Source organism: Tachypleus tridentatus, chromosome 9, assembly GCF_004210375.1.
Source record: "Tachypleus tridentatus isolate NWPU-2018 chromosome 9, ASM421037v1, whole genome shotgun sequence".
Taxonomy (NCBI): Eukaryota; Metazoa; Arthropoda; class Merostomata; order Xiphosura; family Limulidae; genus Tachypleus; species Tachypleus tridentatus.
The window spans coordinates 31,332,707-31,359,858 of NC_134833.1; the positions used below are offsets into that span (position 1 = coordinate 31,332,707).

Genomic DNA, 27,152 nt, shown 5'->3' on the forward strand with positions numbered 1-27,152 from the left:
TTTGTGTACTGATGATTACCACAAATCATACAGGTGTACTCGTGATTACCACATATCACACCAGTGTACTGGTAGTTACTGCATATCAATAATGTCTTTTAGAATATAACTTAAAATTTTAAGGAAAGTAAAAACTAAAATATTTGATTGCTCAGAACATATTTACTTTGAAACATTTTATATCATGACATAAATATACAGCCAACACTGTATCTTATACATTTTATATTGTTATAACACAAATGTTTTACATACAATTAAACCATAAAATCTTACTTCTGAAATAATTATGTCTCCTGATTCTACAAGAGCAGCTTCTGTATTGTCAGTATAGACAACAGCAGATCTCATCAACTGAGAATCCAATTCCTGGCTTGTTGGATGAGAAGCACCAACCACTAGATAATTTTGTAGGTAGTGAAGCCATTAAAATAAAAGATTTTGATAACTAAATGTTCTCTTAGTGTTAATTATACTTGAAACAAAAAAACAGTGTAATAGTTTCAATGTTAGAAAGAACTACATTTTTTAAAACACACACAAGTTTATTCTTGTTGGGTTGTTTTTTTTTTATCAGTTGCACACAGTGAAACTTTTGTTTTTGTTAAAAATATTTCACCAGGTTTACCTGGCATCATCATCTGGTTAAATATTCTGAACAAAATGTGTAGTATGTATAACCAATAAAAAAGTGGAAATATTTGATTTGTTTTTTCTCTTTAATAACTACATTATTTATCTCATGGTCTCTCCAAGAAGATGTATGTGTGTATAATAATACTATGTTCACAGTATCCATAGCTCAATAGTACAAGCTCATCATAAAATAGTAGATAGCTTTCATGATCAAGATCTGTTATGATATTAAACCTGAAATTAAGTGAACACTTGACCCTGACTTAAATAAGAGCTCCAAAATTAAGTGTTTTAAATATGTAATGTATACTATGGGACAGTGAGATACATGCACATGGTTTTTTGTATACCACACCATCAACTTTATTACAACACTTACAAAAACTTCATAAAAGAAAAATATATAATGAAGTATCAATGATTGTTGAGAAACATTATTTGATATGATGTAAAATATTGTAAAAACTCAGTCATACATTGATTAGTAATACCAGAGTAATTGTTCATAAATATTATTTCACATAATTGGAAGTGATTCCAAAGAACAAGTTATAACACTGTGTATAAAATCAATATAATTAAAATAACAATTTATTTATATTTAGATAAAACATTTGAAACAAAAAACATTTACACTCTAGATATATATAATATTTTTGTTTCTGTTTTAACCAATATTTGGTCTGAGCTTAAATTTCAAAAATATTTCACATACATATGTCTGTAATGTAAAAGGTCATTTTCTCTAAACTTTTTATCACAATGTGTAAATCCATTCAGTATGCACTACACATTTTGAAAGATAACAAAAATTTATTTACACCTAGTTTAATCTTTTTTTGTAGGATAAAAATACAAAACCTTATAACCTGCAGAACTCTTTTACCAAGAACAAACCTTTGTATGATACATACCACTAGATTTTAGTGGAGATGAGAGAGCAGCCAAAATTTAGAAATGTAATCCAATAATTCTTAGGCAGATTAATAATAATAATAAAAGTGTAAGTAAATAATATAATTAAATGGCCAGTGAAATAATTAAGACATTAGTCAACTATGTTAATCTTACAAAAATAAAAATATTATGATTTCTCCTTGCTAAATGTTAATTTAAATAAAGATGAAAATCCCAAGCACAATATATCTATACATCACTGTAATTTCAAGCAATGCATTTTATAAAAAGTAATTTAGATTAACAAAATTAGGTTAGCATCTTTGAAATAATTATCAATGCATTTAACAATGTACAAGAAGTTGATAACAAAAAAAAAAAAAATTCAACTTTTCACTTATAAACCATTAGGTTCAGTACCAATTCACCATGATAAAATTGTGCTTAAGACTTTTGGTTCATCTATATGTTCATTTCATCATTAACCACAAATTCACAACATAACCAGGCACGGGCTGATGATAAATCAGAAATATATAAAGTCTGTAAAATTTTGAAATGTACTAAAGATACACTAGAATGATAGATGTGAATTAGAATTTCTATTCTGTAAAGAGAAAATGTCATTAACTCTTATACTGGGAAGTTATTAAACATTCTTTGACCTTCCTTTCACCAATATTTTCAGTTTTTTGATCAAAAGTCAATTGCTTCTGATTGTGCTACTATTTCCCATTTTATAGCTTAGAAAATGAATGTAGAACATCAAAAGACATTATGATTCCTGACATTATGCTAAGTGCAATAAATGCAGTCAATAAGTTTCTGGCCGAGTTTATGCCGAAAACAACAATTAACCCTCATCAAGATAGGTCAACTTTGAAAAATAGTTTTTAAGCTGTATCAAAAGTAGTGTTAGTTTATACACTACAAACCCAAATTTAAATACTAAAACAACCAAATTAATACTTCTGTATCTAATGAAGTGAAAAGTTATCACATTGTATTGGTTCTGGACTAGTTATAAGTGTTAAATTCAATGTGAAAGTGCAAGTGAAGTTCTTTTTATATAAAAATCAATGTTTTTCTTTAACTTGGATGACAAGAAAGTATTAACTAACTTGGCTTCTTGTTGAAATCTGTCTTTAAAATGGTTCAACAACCTAACCAGTCATCAAATTTTAAAAGAACATGGATTTGCTTTAGTACAAAACATCACTAACCATTGATATGAGCTCCTGGTTTAACCCATGCTGCTTTCAGGACAGGAGTTTTCGAAAAGGTGGCAGTTACAATAATGTCTGCATCTCTTACAGCTTCTTCCACAGTCAAGCAACACACACACTGAAAGCCTTTGTCATCAAATTCTTTCACTAACTTTTCAGCAGTATTCTGATGAATGTTCCAAATTCTCACCTTGAAAAAAACTTCCATTTAATAAAAATGTTCACAAAAATGGCAATCTTGAATGTTTTGAATGTTAAATTCTAGAAACAGAAGTTTCCTTACACAGGATAAAAATGTAAAGCCAAACAAGATATGACAGCCTGATGATGCATGAGAGAGGAATAAGCAATGTACAATTAGAAGTTAAAGTAGGAACTTTGGGGAGAAACAATTCTTGTAAACTCTGGGCTCTACAGACTACTAATACATAGCTCCAGAAATTAATAAATAATTCTTGTTCACTTGGGACTCTACAGACTACTGATACATAGCTCCAGAGATGAAGAAACAATTCTTGTTAAACTGGAGCTCTACAGACTGCTGATACATAGCTCCAGAGATGAAGAAACAATTCTTGTTAAACTGGAGCTCTACAGACTGCTGATACATAGCTCCAGAGATGAAGAAACAATTCTTGTTAAACTGGAGCTCTACAGACTGCTGATACATGGATCCTGAGAATGATAAGCTATTGTTTTTACCACAGAGCTTATGGACTGTTCATACACAAGTTCTGAGAGGGATAAATAATCCTTGTTAATTTGGGGCTCTAGAAGGACCAATTATGACTGAATAGTAAAAAAAATTATGTATAAGGTAACTTCATTACAAGAGAAAATGCATTAATGTTTTGATGTTTCTGAAGAAAGAAAAGAAGACACTGAGACTAAGATGACTTGAGCTTTTAAAACTATTAATTGGACAGAGGTTTTAACCAATGAAGGTATTGAATGTAATGTATCTTAGTAATTATTTTGCTGAGTAGTAAGGGCCTCTTTCTTAGGCTAACTAGTTTATACAACTTAAAATTCCTTTATTACTGTCTTCACCACAATTCTGATGAACTGACTATTGTTGAACTTGAAATCTCTTTACTAAACATTTCTACCAAAAAATAAACCATATAATTAAACCAGTGAAGTAAGAACCAGGACTTTCTGCATCAACATAGTAATAGTATAACTGGTTAGAGCATATGCTCACTAAGCATAATCATACGTTTGAATCCTATTCAACACATTTCCACTTCTGAAGAAAAATCATAATTTTACAAGAATAGTGTTATCACCATTTATTTCTGTATCAGCACTATCAGTGCAAAGTAATTCTGTATAGTTTTACTATACTCATGTCACAAATTTCTTATATCTTAATAAAACAATAACAATGATATTCAGTTTCATGCACCTAAAAACCTATTTTAAAGATTTAATGTTAGTCATCAGGTTAATTACCCTATAAAGTGATTTTAGCATCTTACATTTCCATGTTTGCACACTTGAGCCTTTTAAAAGTGAAAAATACTTTTGCCTCATCTACTATTCTAAATACTGTGTAATAACATATTCTCACCTCTTCAAAATTATACAAATGAGTTAATACTTCAAGATGGCTTTTTCCTTGAACACCTGCTCCAAGAATGGCCAATATTTTGGGGTTTTCGGATGCTAAATACTGAAAACAAAAACCAGTTCCTAAAGAAAAAAACATCACAAAGCAAAGGGATAAAGAAATAACATATACAGTGGTACCTCGGTTCTCGAACTTAATCCATTCCAGAAGGCTGTTCGAAAACCGAATCAATTTTTCCCATAAGAAATACTGTAAATTAAATTAATCTGTTACAAACCTCCAAAAATTATGCATTATGAAGCATTTTAAGTAAAAATATTACTTATTTATACCTGTATAATAATACTTACATGTCAACTACAAAAACTATAAACACAATAAAAAAACAATAAATGAAAATTTAACTGCACTTTACCTGTGCTGAGAAGAGCTGATGGCGTAAGTGAAAGGTGGTAAGGAACGTGGAGAGTAGGAGGGTTATTATTGTTTGGAAGGGGAGTCACCTTCCATAAAAATGTCAGGTAACTCTCCTTCTGGAGTTCTTTCTCTTTTCTGTCTCTTTGCACCACTACAACCTGCTTGAGACTCAATGGACCTATTTCTCACTAAAAACTTGTCTAATGAGGTTTGTTTCTGCCTGCATTTTAAAATGTTTCTGAAGTACAACATGGCATTGTTATTGAAAAGGTTTATGCTGCGGTTTGCTACAGCTTTGTCAGGGTGAAATGTTTCCACAAAACTTTGTAACTCTCCCCATTTTCCACACATTTCCTTCCTCCCTTCCCTCCTCCTCATCTGAAGACACTTCCTCAGTTGCCTTCTGTTGCTGCTCCTTCTGAAGGCCTTGGAGTTCTTTCATAGTGAGCTCAGTGTTGTGGTCTTCCACCAACTCCTCCACATCATCACCACTCACATTCAAGCCCATACACTTGCCTAGTGAGACAATATCTTCGACAACAGGCTCAGCCTCAAAGCCTTCAAAGTCTCTATCTGCTACTGAATCTGGCCACAACAATTTCTTCCAGGCTGAGTTCATGGTCCTCAAAGACACTTCCCTCCAGGCTTTGTCTATGATCCTTAAGCAATGGAGGATATTAAAGTGATTTTTCCAGAACTCTATGAGGGTTAACTCTGTGTCAGAGGTCACTTCAAAGCACCTTTGAAACAGTGCTTTGGTGTAGAGTTTCTTAAAGTTCGATATGACCTGCTGGTCCATGGGCTGAACGAGAGGAGTCATGTTAGGGGGCAAGAGCTTCACCGTAATGAAACTGTACTCCTCCACCAACCCGTCCTCCAAGCCTGGTGGGTGAACAGGTGCATTGTCTGTCACAAGAAGGGCTTTGAGTGGCAACTGTTTTTCCTGTGAGGTAATTCTTTACACCTGGGGCAAACACTTCATGGACTCACTCCATAAAAAATTGCCTGGTTACCCATGCTTTACTATTAGCCCTCCACATGACATTTAGTTCACTTTTCAGGACATTATTTTTCTTAAAAAACCCTCGGGTTCTCAGAATGGTACATAAGCAAAGGCTTAAGTTTTAAGTCCCCTCTTGCATTACTACATAACAATAGAGTTAGCCTGTCCTTCATTGGCTTGTGTCCTAGCAGTGACTTCTCCTCCTTGGTGATATAGGTCCTCTTTGGTATTTTATTCCAAAAGAGGCCTGTCTCATCACAGTTGAACATTTGTTGGGGAATAAAACCCTCAGCTTCTACATAGTCCTTGAATTCCCTAACAAATTTATCAGCAGCGTCTTTGTTAGAACTGGCACCCTCCCCCCACTACGTATACCACTTCTCTTTCTAAATTTTTCAAACCACCCTCTACTAGCCTTAAAGGCATCACTTGTATCAGCACTCATTCTAGAGGTGTTTTTCAGGAGGTCAGCATGCAACTGCTTTGCTTTCTCACAAATGATGGTCTCAGAAAAGCTATCACCAGCTAACTGATTTTCCTTTACCCAAATCAACAACAGTTTTTCTACCTCTTCCATCGCTTGTGATATTTGTTTCATAAACACTGTTACTCCTTTTGCAACATCAGCTCCTTTAATGACATCTTTATTTTTCAGTATGGTGCAGACTGTAGACTTCACCATATCAAACTGTGTAACAAGGTCAGACACGCAAACACCACTCTCATACTTTGCTATGAGATCTTTTTTTACCTCTATTGTGGCTCTAACAACTTTTATATTTGGTTTGCTGCTTTCATTATACTTCTTTGACCCCCTGGTGGCTTATTTAATCAGAATATTTAGAAAAAAAAAGAAAAAAAAAGGAGAACATTCACAGCAGATTTTAGCAGGGGTGTGGACTGAGCGACAGGTGTGCGTAAAATGTTTTGGGCAAGCTTGACGTGGGCCAAAAATGGTCGCAGGGTCGTTTTGGTCACCAGTCAGGTTATTTCAGGAGTTCAAGCCACAACAACTTGGTTTGGGAACTGAATTTATGTTCGACAACCGAGACATTTTTTCTCAAACAATATGTTTGAAAACCGAATTATTCGAGAAGGGAGTCGTTCGAGAACCAAGGTACCACTGTACTTTAATGAAAGTTATATTCTACAAGCAAAACAGAAATGACATTTTTTTCTTCAGACTTGTCTGTTACAAATGTGAATAAGTAAAGAAAAATGGACTACCCTACAAACACTCCAAAGTTCCTTTACTATATTAATATCACACTGTTCGACCAAGTAAACATGTCACCAAGTCAACACATCTTGAAAGTTGGTTAAAATCTAGCAGAAATCTTGTCTTCAAATAAACTATTTGTCAAAGATATTTCCTAAATTAATTTAAAAAGCAAGACTGGTTACAAGCACAAAGTATGTAGAAAATAGTTTAAAATAATATAATATAATTTAATATATATTAAAAAGTTTGTTTTATTTTCCCTTTTGAATTAAATGAATAAATTATAATTTGTGATGCACATATGTGTTATGATTTTGTAAAACATTTATTTTTGTACAGGATAAAAAAAAATCAATACTTCTTGCATGTTTCCCAATACTATGTTGAATCTATAATATACACTCACCTTAGTGGCTACTGCAGATGCACCTGCTGTTCTTTTAGCTGTGATTACAGGAGCTTCCAATACCTGCATGAAAATAAGTTATTTTATTGACGTTATTGTATACTACCATTTCTCAAACTGGGGCTTCTGGCCCAAAAAGGGGTCAAAGATCACAGAGATATACCAAAATAAAGAATAATTAAGAGTATATAGAGTAATTTGCTATCAAAGGCATTTGTTTGGTTGTTGTTGTTTGGGTGGGGGGATAATTACAATCTGATTTATTTTCTGGGGAACAAGCAATAAATTTTGAGAACCCACAAAATGTAAATAAACATATTATACACTTTGGTATCATCACTTTTTTACAGAAATTATTCACATCAGTATAAACAATGGATGCAAAAAGATATTCATTCAATATCATTAATACCAATGGAAGACTTCTTCACAATATCATTACTGGTTGTGCAAGTGTTTTAAACAAAATATCTTATTTCACATTACATTCAACTGTACATGAGAAACAGTCTGGTTTATGTTAATCATTCAAGAAAAAGTTTCAAACATGAAATTTTTCCCACAAAGATAAAAACATCACTTAGAAAGCTGTGGCTTGAATAATATCCAATATGAAAATATTTTAATCACCTGATTTTGCCGTGGTAAAATTTGAAATAATTGTATACCTGAACCACTAGAATCTTTGCCAAATAGTGTCAGCTTTGTTTTTGTATTTCTCGAAGCAGTAATCTTCTGGAAAATGTAGATACCATCATAATAAAAAGTGTGCAGTTATAAAATCCAAAACATTATATTAGATTGAGGAATAATTCGTGAGCGTTTTTAAATAATTTCATTCAAGCATTACATGCAAGACTATACAATACTTCAATGCATGAACACATTACACCCAAAACATTTATTATGATACTTTATTTCATGTAATACCTAGGTATATAGTATGCATTGTTTTAAACGAAATTGCAAGAAATTAAATGCGAAAAGCAGATGGTGTCGAAAATGCTCAATTTTGTCCACTTGACAGTCCATTTAATGAGCTGAAAATGAAAGCGAAAATTAAAGACATATGAAAATCAAACACACAATCTATTAGAGCAAAAAATTATCTACCAAATGACATGAAATATTTTGAGAAAGCATTTCATTTATGAATATATTTGTTTAACTTGAAAAAACGCTCACGAATTATTCCTCAACCCAATATTATAAATCATAACAGAAATTAATCTACAAGTTTATTGGATAGTCATGTCTCCCTTGGGACGACACAGAGCATGGTAAGTAAATCATTTTAACAGTTCTTCATGTCCCCCACCAACTGCAAAATACAAAGATATTTTGTACATTCCACTTCATGGAAATAATAAAACAACCTTCATCCAGCACTCTGTTTTATATCTCTGTAGTTAAACTATTAATCTTAATTCAGACTGTTCTGCTTCATGGGGTAGAAACTTGGGCCATAAGAAGAAAGGAAGAGAGTATTTTATAAAGAACTGAAATGAGATGTTAAAGTAGATGGTGGTAATATCTCTGAGAGAAGGAACAACAAGTAATTATATACTACATTAACCAAATAAATAACAATCAGAATACACGATTACAGAAAAAGTAGGAGAAGCAAGTTTGAGACGGTTGGAACACACAGTATGAAAGAAAGAACAACAATGAAAATAGTAATGGAATGATGAAGAAGTGGAGAAAGATAAAGTGGACAATGATTTAAGGAGATTGGTGCAACTAGGAAAGATGCATAGAACCTTAATCTACGGAGAAAGAAGACTCAGGAAGTTACTTCCATACCAAAATGGAATTAAGGTCATAAGAAATTAAACTAGTAATTTTAATACAAAATAACATTGTATGGTTGTTTTAAGTCCTGAACAAAAATTACACAATTGTTCTCTTAGGAAAATAAAACTTGATCAGAAAAAAAACATGTGCATGCCATTAGTAGCCTTGAATTCTGAGGTGATAGGACTAAAAACAAACAAAAGAGACCAATATCTCAGATGCATGACATAAAAACTTAATTTCACATCATTTCTTACAGCTGTTTTATCATATTCAGTAGTCAAAATAGACCAGCATATGATGATATACCATACAGAAACTTCTCAGAATGTGTAATGAAACTTTTCGGAATATTTTAATGGGTGCATGGAATTAATAATTTCATTTCAAGACCTCTAAACATACATTTCAACCAGTGCTTATTGTTATTAATTTTTGAAATGTATTACCTGATAATTTAGATAACAATGAATGATCATCCAGATATTGTTTTCCTGCTGTTTATCTAATTATTTACATTCAGTTAAACATTTCAGCTAATATTTCAAGAAGTTGGTTGATAACTTTGTGATTTTTCAATATGTAACAAATAAATAATATAGAAAAAGTATCTGTTTTTTATTTATTTTTAACTCTGTAAAAGCCTCAGTTCTTTAGATTTTATCACCAAGAGTTCAAGCAATACTTATACTTTTAAAAGCAAATTCATACACAAACATTATAGAAAGATCTCTAAAGCTTATATGAGAAAGTTCTGTACACACATGTACATACAGAATCAAAAGAAATATATTATATATTATAAAGACTTAACTGTAAATAAATACTATAAGTATTTTGTTTAAGGTAAATATAAAAAATGGCCCTCATTTTAAAAAGAAATATTAAAACTTACATATTTATCCATATACTATATTAGAAAACTATGTTTTTAAACATCGTAAATCATTGCACATGTGTATATATATATATATAATGTTTTACACAGGAACTATAACCTCAGTTTAAACAAAGATAATGAACTGTGTTTATTACCGCCTTTAAAACACCATCTACTGCACTGAAAAGTAATATCACCCCCTGAATTCTCGGCACTCCCCTCAAGTGATTATCTGCATATAAAGTAATGATCTTAGTTGCCAGTGCTTCGTGAGGAGAACTGAAAACTGGCATTGACAACAACAACCTAAAATAAAGACAAAAAATGTTATTTCCAACACAGTTATCTGTATACAAAAATATTATAATACATTTACTAAATAAATAAGTCAGATGTACATGATTATATAATAACAAACATTATCTGTTTGTTGTACATGGTGATAAATAACACAGCTGACCAATATACAAGTTTTTTTTGTTTCGTTACAAAATTTAAAACTGGAAATTTATTACATTAGTTTTACCATCATCATGAGACTATGGTCTTCAACCAATAAGAAGCTGAGACATACTCCATGTGTAATAACTGCCATGAGCATTATCATTTCAACAAAAGCATATTTCTGATGAGATGAAAGAAAAACATTGGAAGACAGGAGGAAGGGCAAAAACTTCTGTGAAAGGTTCAGTATCTGAATATATTTATAGTTAAAAGAAAATGTCAACTTCTGAAATACTATTTACCCCTCGAAAGAACCAATAACTAGAATCACACACATTGAACAGATTATATATAGGCTGGAATAGATAAAGTAAAAAACATAAACTTCTTTGTGAGATTATAGCATCAGAAAGGGAAACCCATGAAGTATGTCATCCATTTGGAGTAAAGGAGAGGACCTAGTGGGATATCACTTAGTTGGAAACTGTATCCTTCCAAATATTCTTCACCCTATAAAAGTGGAAGAGTAAGAAACACTGTCAAAAGCACCATCTACAATGTGCAAAAATATTGTAAAGGTGAGCAGCATGCAAGATTGATCAACCAGCCATTACCTCTTGATGGAGGGGGGGTTGGGGTTGGACACAAGTAACTTGAGCAAGAAGTCATGCATTCAGTATTGGAAAAAAATATTCACATGAAATACTTACCAGAATAAGCAGGTGCAGGTAGAAATTATCCCAGACCAATATCTAAAGGAAAATGCAAGACTCATTCATACAATACAACTACTATGAATGGCTTGTTCTTAGTGTAATGCAGTGGCCTGTGCTAAACTTCCTGATAACATTCCATTCCTACTTCCAATTAAGGAGTTCATCCACTTGGTTTCATACTATTAGAATTAAATCAAACCAAAAGGGAACTCACCATATCAACCTGGAACTGGGGAAACAAGGGTTCTTCCCTTCATTACAACAGAATAAAATGATATGAAGGAATCTGCATGATAAACAAAGTGAGAGAGATGCTTCAAGCAAATAAGAGATGTGACATCTGCATAAAGTCCCACATCTGACGAGGTCAAAACTGAATTGAAGAGTAAATTCAGCCACCTCAAGCAAGATGACTCCCAAAGGAAGAGGGAGGTAACAACACTGAATGCCACAATAAATGGAACAAGAGGAGGACAAATATCCATATAGTAGTACACAGTAGGCATTAAAAAAACTGTAACCTCCAAGCCAAGGTAAGCCCATTGAACCACATTTTCAAAACATTCTTTTTTAATTTAATAATTTTTCTTGGTAAAAAGAGACTGAACTAGTTTTTAGCCCATGTACATAAAACCTAACATTTTGCACACACACACACACTTTGAAAATTCAAGGCTTGTTTGTTTGTTGTAGTAATTATACAATAGGCTGTCTGAATCCTATCCATCATAGAAAATTGTATCCCAGATTCTAGTGCTAAAAGTCAATAAATCTACCAATGATCCTACCAGTGAATATTCCTCCAACCTAAAAAAAACACTGTGAATAGAATATTCATAAGGAAAGAAGTATGTGCAACTTTATTGCCATTCTCTATAAAAGTATTGTTAATTGTTATAATACATTTTATCAGTGGATGAGTTTTGGGATTATTCGATAAAAATAATTAGAATCCCAGTTCATGTAACAACAATAAAGTGACTAATTTTTTTCAGTAAGATTCTATAGAGGCTATGTTCACTGATAAACCCAACTTTATAAACAATGTTCCAGAAAAACTCCAAATACAAAGACATACTTAATCAGCTGCTCACTTACAAAATTTCATTGCTAACTCCTTAATAACAAACAGACTGACTAACTTACTAATCAAATCAGTGACAGGCTGACTCACTAAAACTCTAACTGAACCAATTAATTCTAATTCACTCAGTCTGACATTTTATATTATACTCCATTTCATGAAATTTTGATTCCACAAACATTTAAAATTTCATGGAACACCCAAGCTTCACACAAATATTGTATCATATAAAAACTCCTTCTAGTGAACAAAATAAGAAATATTTAAAATATGGGTTACTGTGTCTAACTGTCCATTCACCAAATCTCTATTGTGCTTATTCTTTTTTTTATCTATGACTAGATTTGATAATGACATAGCTAGGTTAATTTTAAGGAGATCATGTAGTTATAGATAGTACAACAGTAGTGATAACAGATGTCAACCAGTTTTATTCTATATAACAAAATTTTCTAGTAAATGATGTTGTAGGTTTGAATTCTTAGGCAAGTTAAAAAGAGAATGTGGAAGGCTTGAGCTTTAAATTTGCCACATAATTTTCCAATTGTTTTATTGTTATTTTATAGTATTTTCTAACTCATTGATCAAGCTATTTTGATATTTCTGTGATTTATATATATATTTTTGTACTTCAATTTTATCATTATAGATGTTCCGTACTTCATTTTTATCTGTTTTCACATTCAGTCTTGCCACTGTAACCTCTCTTCAGTAGTTTCATCAATCTTGTCTTCAGTTAATTGGATTTTGTTCTTAAATCTGCAAATATTAAATTTGCTTCTAACTCCTTCCATAAGTTCCCCTTCCATATTGTTGAATGTTCTTTTAATTTTCTGTGATATTATTCTTTGTCTTTTAACGTTATCTCTTTCTGCCTTTATTCTTTACTAAGTTATATCATCACCGGCAAATTTTCAACCACGCTTCATGCTCCTAAGTTTAGATAAATTTCTGTTTTATTTCCCCAAAATAATTCAACTCCTTGCACAAATGTTATCACCTGTTTTATTTTTGAGTGAGCTCTGTACAAATATTCAGTAAGAATAATGCCAAATCTAGTCAACAATAAAGAATTAATTTATTTCTTCAATCACATTTTATACAGGCTGTGTTAAAAGGTAGATCTAACTTCACAAAGATTAATAATATACTTTACTCACAAGCTCAACCAATCACTTACTTGCAAAATTCCCTTTCTTATCCATTAATAAAAAATACGCTGATTGACTAATTTATTAATCACTTATCTAAAATACTCAATCTCACTCATTAAAACTCGAAAAGACACTAACTGATTAATTTATTCTTAACTCACTCTACTTGGCATTTCTATATTGTACTTTAAAAAAAAAAAAAAATCAAGACTCCGCAGTTTCCTAACTTCCTTGTACCTACTAGTGCACACAATTATTACGCAATATAACTTTTCTACAGTGAACAAAACTTTAAAATATAAAAAATAGCCTACAACTGCACACCAATTTTAAAAGTTGTCAAAAAACTCTTTTTTGAATAACAACCTTCTATATCTGCCTGGTGTTTATATTAGTCTGATTCTTTTTTCTTTGCCAATAGTGTTTATCAATTGAATCTGGGAGCTATTCTTTATACATACACATATTTCACAACATTGCATGAATTTGCTGTCAGAAGTATTCATTTCAAATGTCTCAAGCATTGTAAGGCAGGGAATGTGTTAAAATATTTGCACACAAAAACAAGACATTACTGACACCATCTCTGCCTTAGTCATTTCAGTATTTATACATCCTTGTTAATATTATCTATAATCACAGTTCATTCTTTTCAACATCCTTCTGAGAGATGTTGAACTTTTACTTAAATATAAACATTATTGAATGTAAAATTGAATTTGCAATGAAAACCCAGAATCAGAATAATGCATGTATATAAACCATATTATTAGTTAATTATATATAAATAAACATGCAAGAACAGATTTAAAAACCAATTTTCCTTGAAAATTAGGCCTGTTTTTGTCAATAAAAGTTGTTAACAGAAATAAACTTAATTTTATAAGGATCTGTGATCCAAATTCATTGTAACGAGTGTGTGTATTCTTATAGCAAAGCCACATTTACACTATATCATTGTAAAGATTTTAAGCTACTTCTTACATGGGAGAAATTAACCGCTTGCTTTTCTCAGCACAGAATGAACATTTCAAAGTTTTTTGGTTTTTTTTTTAAAGTATTTACATAAGTTATCTATACGGTTTATTACAAAACAAATGGATTTGTAGACCCCGCCAATCTGTAACCCTAATTATGGGACGTCTGTGTTTGTCGATAGTTGTCGATATCCAGGATGTCAACCTTGACCTTATGCTTTGCCATCTCTGCACTCAGCAATTCCCAACAGAATATTAAAATCAGGACTTATATCCGAAAAGAGTCAGTAAAAGCACACTTTAATTTATCGTGATCTCTACGAGCGGAGCGAAGGGAGGTATTAATATTCCTAAACAACTGTCCTGAATCTTTCTTTCACCACAAAACAAAACCAAATATTAATAAATATACAGTATATGTTATTATTTATTTTATTTTTACCTTATTTAGTTATTGTTGATTTCTATTACATCATTGTTTAATGACGTAATATTTTTTCTGACATTGTACGTTGTGACACTCTTTTGCGAGATAATCATATCTTGCCACCCTCATACGTTAGATAAACCTTGTAAGATGTGATTAAAAACGAAACATTTTAAAATATATTTTTATCGTAAGTAAATATATAGCATTTTAGTTTACATGTGATTTTTATAAAGAATTCATATATTACTACAAAGAACTAAAAACAATAAAATTTAAAAGTAACTTCTGTAACTTATAAATTGTCTCATATGAAGAAAGGAGAGAGAAAAAAAAGAGAGAGCCTACCCATTATATTCCGGAATTGTCACCCTCTCTCTCACAGGCTGAACAACTCGATCATCATTGCTTGAGCAAATGACAAAAGATGTTTCAAGGCCTGAAATCAGAGAATCCCATCTTCCATTAATGTATCTTGTAATTTGTTCTGAATTCAAAAACACTGGCGATGAATCAAAATCCATTATTATTTTTAAATTGTTATAAAGTAAAATTTGATGCCTATAGCTTCCACCTTTAACTAAGAAATCACGTGAGTATTTTGAAATAAACAGGACTTTTACGTTACATCAATGTAAATATAGATTTATAAATACCTATCCCATGTCACTCAGATGACAATAATAAGATAAAACTTGTTAATAAGTGTTTGATAAATATTTAATAAATTAATTAATATAAGAAGGATGAACTACAAATGCATAGTGAACATGAAAGGACTAAAAGCCCTTTATTAAATTTAAACTACATTATAGTAGTTGCAAAAGATACTTATTTTTAATCTACAGACGGTCCCCGATTACGTAACATGTGACTTGCGCAAAGAATTCACATAAACCTATTTTATAAATTCTCGATTGCGAAGGGGCCTGGCATGGCCTAGCGCGTTAAGGCGTGCGCTTCGTAATCTGAGGGTCGCTGGTTCGCGCCAAACATGCTCGCCCTCCCAGCCGTCGGGGTGTTATAATGTGACGGTCAATCCCACTATTCGTTGGTAAAAGAGTAGCCCAAGAGTTGGCGGTGGGTGGTGATGACTAGCTGCCTTCCCTCTAGTCTTACACTGCTAAATTAGGGACGGCTATCACAGATAGCCCTCGAGTAGCTTTGTGCGAAATTCCAAAAACCAAACCAACCAAACCAATCGATTGCGAAATATCTGCTTCACCGCTTCTTGTCAATTCGCTACTGCTGTCGCCACGTGGTCATTTCTACAGCCTACACCCATGTGCAAATTAATTAAAACAAATGGTCATTTTACAATATTTTCAGCATGTCGGCCAATGTAGGCTCGCTGGACCCGCTGATTTCCTGTAATAGTCATTTTTTCTCACAGACAGCGTCATTAGCTGTGTTTTGCAGTACGGTCGATCTATTTTTGGAATATATGACAAAATTTTTAGGAATATTACGTCATTCGAAATTGCGTTAGAAGGGCAACGAGACCAGTCAAAAAACAACTTCTTACCAACTTAATGAAGAAACAACGGTATCGATGAGGTCTGAAATATAAGAACTGAACGCAAGAACAATGGAGGAAGGTGTTATTCAGTGACGAAACTCATTTCTTCGTACAGAGTCAAAGAAGTCTGCATGTTCGCAGATCTCCAGATGAGAAACTTTGAGAATCTTATATCAATCAGTTCGTAAAACATCCTTTCAAGAAGATTATTTGAGGCTTTTTCAACTAGTATGGCGTCGGACGCTTACATATCGTAGAAGGTATGATGCGAGGACCACAGTACATCGAAGTTTTGCAGAAAATAGTCGTTCCAGAATTGAAAAAGAGATTTCCAGATGGATCTGGCATTTTTCAGCAAGATCTGGCTCCATGCCACACATCGAAACTTGTGAAGAATTTTATGACTACAACGCGAATAAAGGTGCTGGACTGGCCTGGAAACTCTCCGGACTTAAATCCTATTGAAAATCTTTGGACGATTTGTAAAGAAAGACTTCGGGGAAAAGACTGTACTACGAAAGATAAGCTAATTGAGGCCATAATTGATGTGTAGTACCGCGATCCAAAAATTAGTAAGGATTGCAATGAACTCGTGGACTCGATGCCAAAGCGGATTAATGATCTTCTGAAAAATAAAGGTAGTCATATCATGTATTAATTTGTGAGTAATTTTTGGATTCTCAGAAATAAAACGCAAAAAAATGAAAAAATCGTAATTTTCCGTCTTGTTTCAATTAATTTGCACAAGGGTGTACTTATCTGCTCTTACAGATGCTATCACGTGCAACCAATCATTGCGTGATTCCTTTCTCGTTAAGTTTGCACCTTCAACCGCTCACGATGTTGACTCTGATAACCCTGAAGTTATTGCTTTATCTGAAACATTACCTTTTCCGTCCTCCTCATCTAACAAATAAGTTCGAAATCACCACAATAAAAACACAACTTCATGCAGGCTTGGATGGTATTAATTTTAAGGCATGATAAGTAAGTTTAATTATCATGTACAATTGCTTAAAAACTTTTCAATTTTTTATCACCGATACATGTTTGTTTTGTTTCTTTTTTGAATTTCGCGCAAAGCTACACGAGGGCTATAGGCACTAGCCGTCCCAATTTAGCAGTGTAGAGGAAAGGCAGCTAGTCATTACTACCCACCGCCAACCTTTGGGTTGCTCTTTTACGAACGAATTGTGGGATTGATCGTAAATTATAACGCCTCCACGGCTAATAGGGCGAGGAAGTTTGGTGCGACCGGGATTCAAACCCGCTACCCTCAAATTACGAGTACATGAAAGTACTTAACATTTTGTTTGTTTGTTGTTGGTTTTTTGGTGTAAAAATATGTTATTCAGTTTTTAAAATTCTACCCTGGTAAATGTCTAATTCTAACTGTTTGATTCGGCCAATCAAATCATCTCTTTTGCAATCTCAATAAGTTGTGTATAACCATATTTTACCCTTCAATAACTTTAAATTACTTGTAATATGATGGTCGCGGGTTCGAATCCCTGCCACACCAAACATGCTCGCCCTTTCAGCCGTGGGGGTGTTATAATATGATGGTAAAGATCTTCATTCCTCATTTTCTGATATTCATTTTTAAATGGTTAGTTGATTGAAATGTGTACAGTTATATCCTTCCTGTTTGTTGTTGTTGTAGAAGTAATTGTTGTTATTTTTCGTCCAAGGATTTGACACATTTTAGCAAACAAGACTAATTCAAAGTTCCGTCGATGATGTGATAACATTTCCAAATGTATCCCAAATCCTGAATGGAACTTTTAAATAGCCTTGACATCTTTTCTTCCAAGAGTCTAAGCTATTTGATTTGAAGCAGCATATGTTTATTCTCACCGTTACTCTGTGGCAGAGGACAAGATCAGATTAAGGGTTTTATTAGCTCTAGGCTTTTCAACTAATAGATGCCTCCTCGAGATAGAATTTTTACGTACAATACATTTGTAATCATAGCTTGAAGTCCCCTAAGTAGTGTGAAGCCCTAGGCTTCAGCCCGGTTAGCCCATGCCTTAATCCAGGGTTGGCAGAGGACCAAGCACATAAACAGCAATTGTCTTAAGCAATGCTGTAACATAAGACTGTTGTAACTGTCTATAGTATTTTTCTTTCATGGACCTTTTCATTCAACTCATAATTCGCATGATTTACATCAATATTCTACTTAACTCAATAGAAATACTCTCTCTTTCTCTCTAGTGTCTTTTAACACCTAAGTGTTCAATTGTTGTAAGTCTGTGAATATCATGGAAGGTTGTGCTAATTAATAAGATAATCTGAAAGTACTAATTTTCAAAGTTTTTTCTGTTCACTTGTATCTTTTCATTTCAGACAACAAATTTTCTTGTAGGCATAATGAGCCCTATTGTGCCCAGTAAATATGTCTCTGGACTATTGTTCAATGTTCATAGGCCCGGCATGGCTAAGCATGTTAAGGCGTTCGACTCGTAATCCGAGGGTCGCGGGTTCGAATCACGGTCGCATCAAATACGCTCGCCCTCTCAGCCGTGGGGGCGTTATAATGTTACCGTCAATCCCACTATTTGTTGGTAAAAGAGTAGCCCAAGAATTGGTGATGGGTGGTGATGACCAGCTGCCTTCCCTCTTGTCTTACACTGCTAAATTAGGGTCGGCTAGTGCAGATAGCCCTCGAGTAGCTTTGCGCGAAATTCAAAACAAACAAACAATCAATGTTCATAATCCAGTTACTAATAAGTTTCAAACTAGTATATTTTGCCTGAGTCTTCAGTTGACTGCTTGACTACAGTAGTTTTCCAACATCACTTGTGAAAAAGTCCCATCTTGGATTATACCCCACTGTAATTTAGACTGGCCATCTTTCCTACACCGTTCTTTCCTCACTTCACAATGTTTACATTTTTTTATTAACAAGTAGTCTTTGAAATAATGCATTATAATTATCATGGTTCCACCAAGTGTAATGATGCTAAAGTTTAATTTCAGACATTTTTGGAGTCATTTTAATAGCAGGTCTTCTGGATTCCAAACATTCACCAGGTACTTCGATCCTGCAAGATCTATTCAGATTGTAAACTCTTGTTCATATATGTAATAATGGAAATAACTTAAAGCTAGAACAACGCTTAATAAATATTTTAAAGTGATACAATACCTCCTTTCTGCAGCATTCATTGCTTTGGTGTAGTAGACAATGACATCTCATTTTTGCCAGCTATATTTCAATTGAGTGGAACTTTAAGAAATAGTAACTTTAATTCGGAAGTAGTTCTTAATTCGTTCCTCAGGTTGTTGAATTCTTTTTCACAATCAGCAATCCGATAAAACTTATTTGGCTTTTACAATAGTTTGTGTAGATTAGAAGCTACAACAGAGAATTATTCCAAAAATGAAATTAATAAAATTACAGTCCAAGAACTTCTTTTCCCTCATTTAATTCGTTGATGCTGGCTAATTCCGAACAGATTCAATATTAAGTATATCTGCAAACACACCCTATGTGCTGAGTATATGTTCCAGAAAACTCAACTGTCTGTGGAACATTTTACACTTTTAGGAATTCAGCGTAAGGTTATATGAACTTTCATCAACCCATCATAAGCATCATTAAAGTATTTCCATATACGATCATGCCATCAAAGTATATGAGTACAATAATGCAGAATAATTAATAAACAGCACACCCCAGTAGTCATTGAAGTGTGGTAGGTGTATTGTATAACCAACTGTAACATAAAATATTTTCACAATTTATTTCTTGCAGTAAAGGTTGTATTCTATCTACTTGTTTTACAGATTACAGTATTCTTTATTCAAATTCAGTAGTGAACATGATTTGGGTCCAGATAAAGTATTCAAAGCAGAGCCAATCTTTGACAGATGGTAGAAATCCTTTTTTGTCACTTCATTCACTCCATTAATCCATGTAAAACATCATGAATCCAGCATTTCACATGAAATATCCAGTTAAAATAACTGGGAAATGCTTTCCAAATCTTCTGCACGTTTGACTAAGATCTATTCTTCTTTCTTCTGTATTTTGCTTCTAAACTTTGGCCTGGACGCTTCATACCGGTGTATTATTCTCAACCTTTTGGGTAAGATGGCCATCAACGCTTAACAGTTGTTATGGCTCTCAGCTGGAAGGTTGCTTAATGTCATTAAAGCTGATCCTTTTGCATATGCAACAATATGAATGGCTTGTTTATTATTCCATCCCTTTATTTTGTAGATTATTTCAAAATAAACCTGATATGGCTCTCATGGTACCATTCTATCATAATTCATTGGCGTTTTATTGGGCATTTTTATACTTTACTGATGTTTTTTTTTTTTTACTTCATGGTGTGTTTGTGCATTCTCGATACATTTCTGCACTTCTTCAGTCTTGTTGTAGTCTCTCTATACATATAAAACAGCTTTGTGGGTCGTGTCTTCAATAAAATGTGTGTTTGTTCTTAATGCATCTTTAAATAGTATGTCACATTAGTTCAATTCCTCTCTGAAAGTTTCACTCTATCATAACTAGTTTATAGCATACCTCTAATAAGGAATATTCGGGTTATTTTCTACATTTCAATGAAGATGCTCTACATAGTTTATAACATCTTTATAAATTGGATGTGCGAAGGTTGTAAATATGAACTAATCCGTCTCTTACATCTTGATTTTTATTTTACTATACATTCCTTCTCACTATACTTTTAATTTTCTGTTTCTCTTTCTTAATTATATTCATTTTCATATTATTTCGTCATGTTACTAGAACTTTCCGAGTATTTCTCGTTGTTTTGACTGAGTATTATTGCGTTATAATATTTAATAGTGTGTAGAATATTATAAATACGCGTCGAAAATGGAGTTCAAGAGATAGATTTAGATTGCGTGGTTGTAAACTTGGCTAGAAAAGGCGTTTAGTGGCGATTTTCGGCCACAAGGTGTATTGCAACTGTATTTTATTGAATATTTCTCTCCACCCAAGCTTTCATTTTGAATTATAATGAATACAGAAACTAGCCAGTATAAAAAAGTGCAATCACCGCGAAAGAATAAGCATTTTGTCTATTTTACTTCTTGTTCAGCTGATTTTGCTTGTCAACCTCTTACATGGGAGAGCGTTAACTAGTATCAAGGGAAATTACTCAAGGCGGTAATTAACCAAGCCGATAATTGATTTTTCACATTTCACAACTGATTGCTATTATTAACTGTATACGCATGGTTATATGCATGTACTTGAGAAAATTAAAAATTTTTAAGTACAAAAAAGATTGTTTGTTTGTTTTGAATTTCGGGCAAAGCTACTCGAGGGCTATCTGCGCTAGCCGTCCCTCATTTAACAGTGTAAGATTAGAGGGAAGGCAGCTAGTCATCACCACCTACCGCCAACTCTTTTACCAACGAATAGTGGGATTGATCGTCACATAATAACGCCCCCACGCTGACAGGGCGAGCATATTTGTGCGACCGGGATTCGAACCCGCGACCTTCGGATTATGAGTCGAACGCCTTAACACACTTGGCCATGCTGGGCCACGAAAGAGATATTCACCAATCTAAACTAACAGGACAAGGAAAACCTAGAACTTTTTACTTCATTTCTTTACTATAAACATTTTTAACTTTAACTTAACATTTCACTTGACCTTGAGTGACTTGACTCCGTTTCTTGTAAGAACTATAATTTTAGAAATAAACAATATCCACATCACAATTATTTTTGCTATGAAACCTATACAAGCATGTTTTGAACGAATTATGGAATTTGACTACCACCTTCGTAGCACACCCAATGGAATGTATGTTTGAGGCAGTGGGACATAAACCATTAATTTTCGTATTTACATTATGGTTTCTGCATAACCAAATAAGCAACGTTTATTTGACTACAGGAAGATCTTATTTATCTTTTTTTTTAAGAATCCATAATGAAAAACATCCTTTTACTGGAAGATGCTGCAAGTGGGTAAACTAGCTTTTTTAGGTATTGTCGTCTCCCAAGATCCACAGCAGACCAAGTTCAAAATTACCTCGTCACCACAACAAGAACAATGAAGACTACATGAACCTAATAATTAGAAAGATGGGACGGTAATTTGATGTAAATAGAATTGAAGACAAAACATATGTTGTGAAGTTGTAACAAAAGATACAATATTTGCAAAAGAATTGATTACACACTTAATCATCTACTTGTATTTGAAAATAAAATTATTTAACATAGGTCTAAAATTTTGTCTTTTTAAAGTAAAGCCACATATGCCTATCTACTGTAACCGCTGAGGGGAATCAAACCCATGATAACAGCTTTGTAAATCTGTAGACAGAGCAGTACAGTATTGTAGAAATGTGATAAGATAAAGTCAAAAACTAAGTTTCAGGCTACTTTCAATGAACAACGGAAGTCAAATCACAGGTGAAACATCAAAATTTTACTAATCTTCATATTTGATACAACAGAAACTCAGAGAAAGTCTTTGAGTTCAGCAAATAAGTCTTTCAGGCATTGTTGCAACATATTTAATCAAACTATCCTTTGGGATTTCACTCCAAATGTCTCTATTACACTCCCATAAAGTTTCTTTGGAAGTGACTTTCAATTTGTCATGTTTTTGATCTATCAAATCCTATATCTGTTCAATGGGGTTGAAATCAGGGATTTGTGGGAACCATTGCATCATTTGAATGACTCCAGCAGTTTTGTTGTTATTTTTTAGCTAAGTAATTTTTGCATAGGTCGGATGAGTGTTTGGAATCATTATCTTCTTGGTAGAATTATTTATCAATAATATGCAAACTGCAGTGTATATCATGATGGATCAATATTTGATGATACTTGCATTGGTAAATTATTCCATGTGTTTTTCAAATATATCCTGTTGCCTCAGGGCCTGGTATGGGCAAGTGCTTAGGGTGCTCAACTCACAATCTGAGGGCCATGGGTTTGAATTCCAGGCACACCAGACATGCTTGCCCTTTCAACTATGTGGGAAATTTTAAAGTGACAGTCAATCCCATTATTCATTGGTAAAAGAGAAACCAAAGAGTTGGCAGTGAGTATAATGACCAGCTGCCTTCCTTCTAGTCTTACACTGCTAAATTAGGGATGACTAGTGCAGATGGCTTCTCATGTAGCTTTGCACAAAATTCAAGACAAATCTGTAGTTTCAGCAGAAAAATACTCCCAAACCATTACATTTCCTTTCCCATGCTTCAAGGTAGAAGCTATGTATTGAGGTAAATATAATTTACCTTTCTTCTACCAAATGTTCAACCTCTATTTTGAATCAAAAATTCAAAATTCTATCCATAACATCCTTTTCCAATCATCAACAGGCCTGGCATGGCCAAGTGGGTTAAGGGGTGCAACTCGTAATTTGAGGGTCGCGGTTCGCATCCCCATCATACCAAACATGCTCGCCTTTTCAGCCGTGGGGGTGTTATAATGTGATGGTCAATCCCACTATTCGTTGGTAAAAGAGTAGCCCAAGAGTTGGCGGTGAGTGGTGATGACAAGCTGCCTTCCCTCTAGTCTTACACTGCTAAATTAGGGACGGCTAGCGCAGATAGCCCTCATGCAGCTTTGTGCAAAATTCAAAAACCAAACAAACAAACAATCATCAACAGTCCAGTTCTGGTACTTTTAGCAAATTTCAATCTCTTGACAATATTTGGGGATTGAAGTAAAGGTTTTTAACTGCTACATGACCAAATATTACATTCTTGTTCAGTTTTCTTGATACTGAAGGTCTAGACACTTTTCTGTCATTTGGTACATGGTCATTTATCTCATGCTTGAGAACAGTGGTAGTCTTCCTTCTGTCCCAGAGGCTGCAAAGATAGTTAACATTAGTATCATTGAGTTTAGGTGTTCTGTCTCTTCCTTTCCTATTTTCAAATTTTCCTGTTTAAGTCTTACAATCTAGGGTGAATCTGACAATATCTGAGGAGCATTTCAAGTCTATGGTAGTTTATTGGGCAGTCCAAACAGTACCATGAAAAACTTTACACCTCTGTTTTACTGACAATTCTCTAGTTTTTTGGACCGTGGCACAACAACACTTGACACTAGCATTAAACACTATTTTTTTTATCAAGGTTTATTTGTGGAGTGCTATTAAATTAATTTCTTCTAGCATATACTAGTACTACATGCTTACTCCTTTCTATATACTTAAGATGTTGCATGGGATACTGTGACAGTCATTTCATACCCTAAATTTGTTCAGCATGCACATTCAAGCAGAACCCTTATGAAATGTCTTTGGTACAAACATATGGGAATTCTAACAAATAAGTATTCTCACCCTGGCTCATTAAATTCTCAACATGAATCAATGAAGCTTTTCGATAGTGTTGAAATTTACGTTCTGTGATTGCAGGGAAGAATGACAAAATATTATCCTGTCCTAACACTTTTGCACATTATTGTATAAATGCATTTTTATAATATACTTTTATTCTTATAAGATTGCAAATACAAATCTTCATTTACATTTCGTTGAGGTGATGGATACAGTTAATTTCACAGAGTGTAATGGAAAGTTTGATAAATAATTGAATGATAAGAGCTGTTTTTGAGTGTTATATATGTATCAAGTTTAATTTCATGAATGGGATGGCCTAAAAGGACCAACAGATCCATTGTTGTCCTTAAACTTTGTGAATGTGTGTATTTATGTTTGTGATTAAGCACAAAGCTCAAACTTACCTCTGAGTTGCACTGAAGATAAACTTTGAGATTGGGTGTGATATTACTGTAAACTCTTCCATCAGATGTACCAAAATATGTATTGAAAACTCAACACCATGATTTATCAAATGAGTTTTACAAGAGACTCCAATGAGAGCTAATGCTAATGTGCATCAGATTATGGATTGAATGTTGATGAAAGTTATGCTAAAATATGCTCTCAGTTAAGACAGCGTAAAAAAGACGAGATTATATGTGTAAAAAACGGCTGATATGGATAGAAAAAGCACTATGTAGAGGAGCGAACAATGTTTCGACCTTCTTCGGTCATCACCTTTATACCTATATTAATAAATATAATCCAACATCTAAGCACGTCCTCTACATTCCTACACTCAGTTACACAACCGCCTTCAAACATGTGGTCAGCTATCGGTCATTTGCCTCTTAATTTCTTTGTGAACCTTTTTATTTTAAACTTGAGCTATTCACTCCTCTAAACAGTGCATTCTCTACCCACACCGGCCATTTTTTACATATATAATTTTCTCTACAAGTGGGTCTTCTTGTTATCATGGATTAAAGATGAGATTGTACGTTCATGAGAGAAAGAAAATAGTGAAAAAGTTGAAATAATTAATCACGTACATTGTAAATTGTACGTGAGATTATTAAATGATAGAAAAAGAAAAAAACTTGTTCATATAACATCCTAAAAACATTTAGGCCAGCAAAATCTGTTGCCAGAGTATGACAAGTGCTTACTTATTGAACTGTATCTAGAAAAGCCATTTTTATCATAAATTACCATAGGCTTACTGCATTCCAATTGATGATACCTATAAAAATACCTGAAAGGTTCATGCAAACCTCTTCATCAAGAATGCTGGGACTTAGGAAGATCAATCTTATAAATCACCACTAAGCTAATACTCTACACAGTTACGTTCAGTGTAAAGCTGAACATCTTTGTAATCTTAGCGACTGGTCACAAATTTTGGAAAGAATGAAAGCTACTACTTTACCCAATTTTAAAATGATGGTTAAATATCAATTTTGAGTCAGTTGAAAAAAAAAGTTTAGTGCTTGCATTATGCTGTGTTTGAGCAATATTTTAAGTTTGGTTGTAAACTTTATCTGCAAAGTGTGTGCACATATTTGCTCCAAGAGATCTTATATGAGTACACTATATGAACCATAGCAGTATTTACTGATAAACAGTCCAATGTATTGTTTCTGGCATTTAATGTTCCTTGGCATAAAATATGTGGCCCATGCAATTATTCACAGTAACAATATCAGTATTTTCAAAGTGCCCACCCACAGCTCAGATTTTAAACACATAAAGACCTTTGGTACCATCAATAGCAGCTGACTTTTCAACTGATCAAGTTTTTCAAAAACAGTGGAGACAAATCACCCCATATACCTGTCTAAATTCACTTGGGATATAAGTTTTTCAGATTAGCAAAGCTACTCAGGTCAAAAGTGGTGCTACACCACAGTGGAACCGTCCTTCATGTTACATGTCAGTTACTTCAATAAAAGATACAAAATACTTTTCAACTTTCAACTGAAACAACATACCTGTGCTTTTAAATAACATAACATACAAAAACTTTGTAAATTGATGCTTTTAGAAAACAGAAAAATTCAAAGACCACACTGCAAGTTGTAAAAAAATAATTACAATGAACAACATCAAAAATGGTGCAGTATTTTCTGTAAAGAAATGTGGCAAAATTTTGGTTTAACCATTAAATATTGTAGCTTTGTTTCCAAAAATGTCTAGTTGGAACATTAATTTTTGTAGCAACAGCATGTTTTCAAAATTGTACTAATATATAAGCTCAATGCTGGATAGAAAAAACAACAATTCATAAATTGGTATTTGAAACAAACAAAAAGGAGCTTCCCAATTTTTACTATGTGTATAGGTTATAGTATTAGATATTAGGAATACTAAAAAGTTTATGTGAAATTGTATGTATTTTAAAAGAATCTATACCAGTGAATATCAGCTGAAAAATTACTGGTTTATAACATTTTTATCACGAATTCAAGGAAAAAAAAACAAACAACAAC

The 27,152-nt window shown here is 33.3% G+C and overlaps 1 protein-coding gene across 6 annotated transcripts in view; it reads right to left on the reverse strand.

Annotated features, from left to right (window-relative positions):
* Positions 1–15,469, reverse strand: part of LOC143224980 (ketimine reductase mu-crystallin) — a 23,458-nt gene extending 7,989 nt beyond the window's left edge. For 2 of the 6 annotated variants that reach the window (XR_013013557.1, XM_076453558.1), the window contains exons 1-6: positions 15,208–15,469; positions 10,213–10,363; positions 7,381–7,443; positions 4,333–4,434; positions 2,757–2,949; positions 277–398 (exon numbers count right to left, since the gene is read on the reverse strand). Coding sequence is in view for 4 of the 6 variants with exons in the window: in XM_076453558.1 (XP_076309673.1) it covers positions 277–398; positions 2,757–2,949; positions 4,333–4,434; positions 7,381–7,443; positions 10,213–10,363; positions 15,208–15,383 (807 nt within the window). In the remaining 2 variants the exon portion in view is untranslated. Of the gene's footprint in view, positions 1–276; positions 399–2,756; positions 2,950–4,332; positions 4,435–7,380; positions 7,444–10,212; positions 10,364–12,961; positions 13,061–14,439; positions 14,790–14,874; positions 14,995–15,207 lie in introns of those variants that run through there. The other 4 variants (XR_013013558.1, XM_076453560.1, XM_076453559.1 and 1 more) reach the window with 3 other exon arrangements.
* Positions 15,470–27,152: the final 11,683 nt, after the last annotated feature.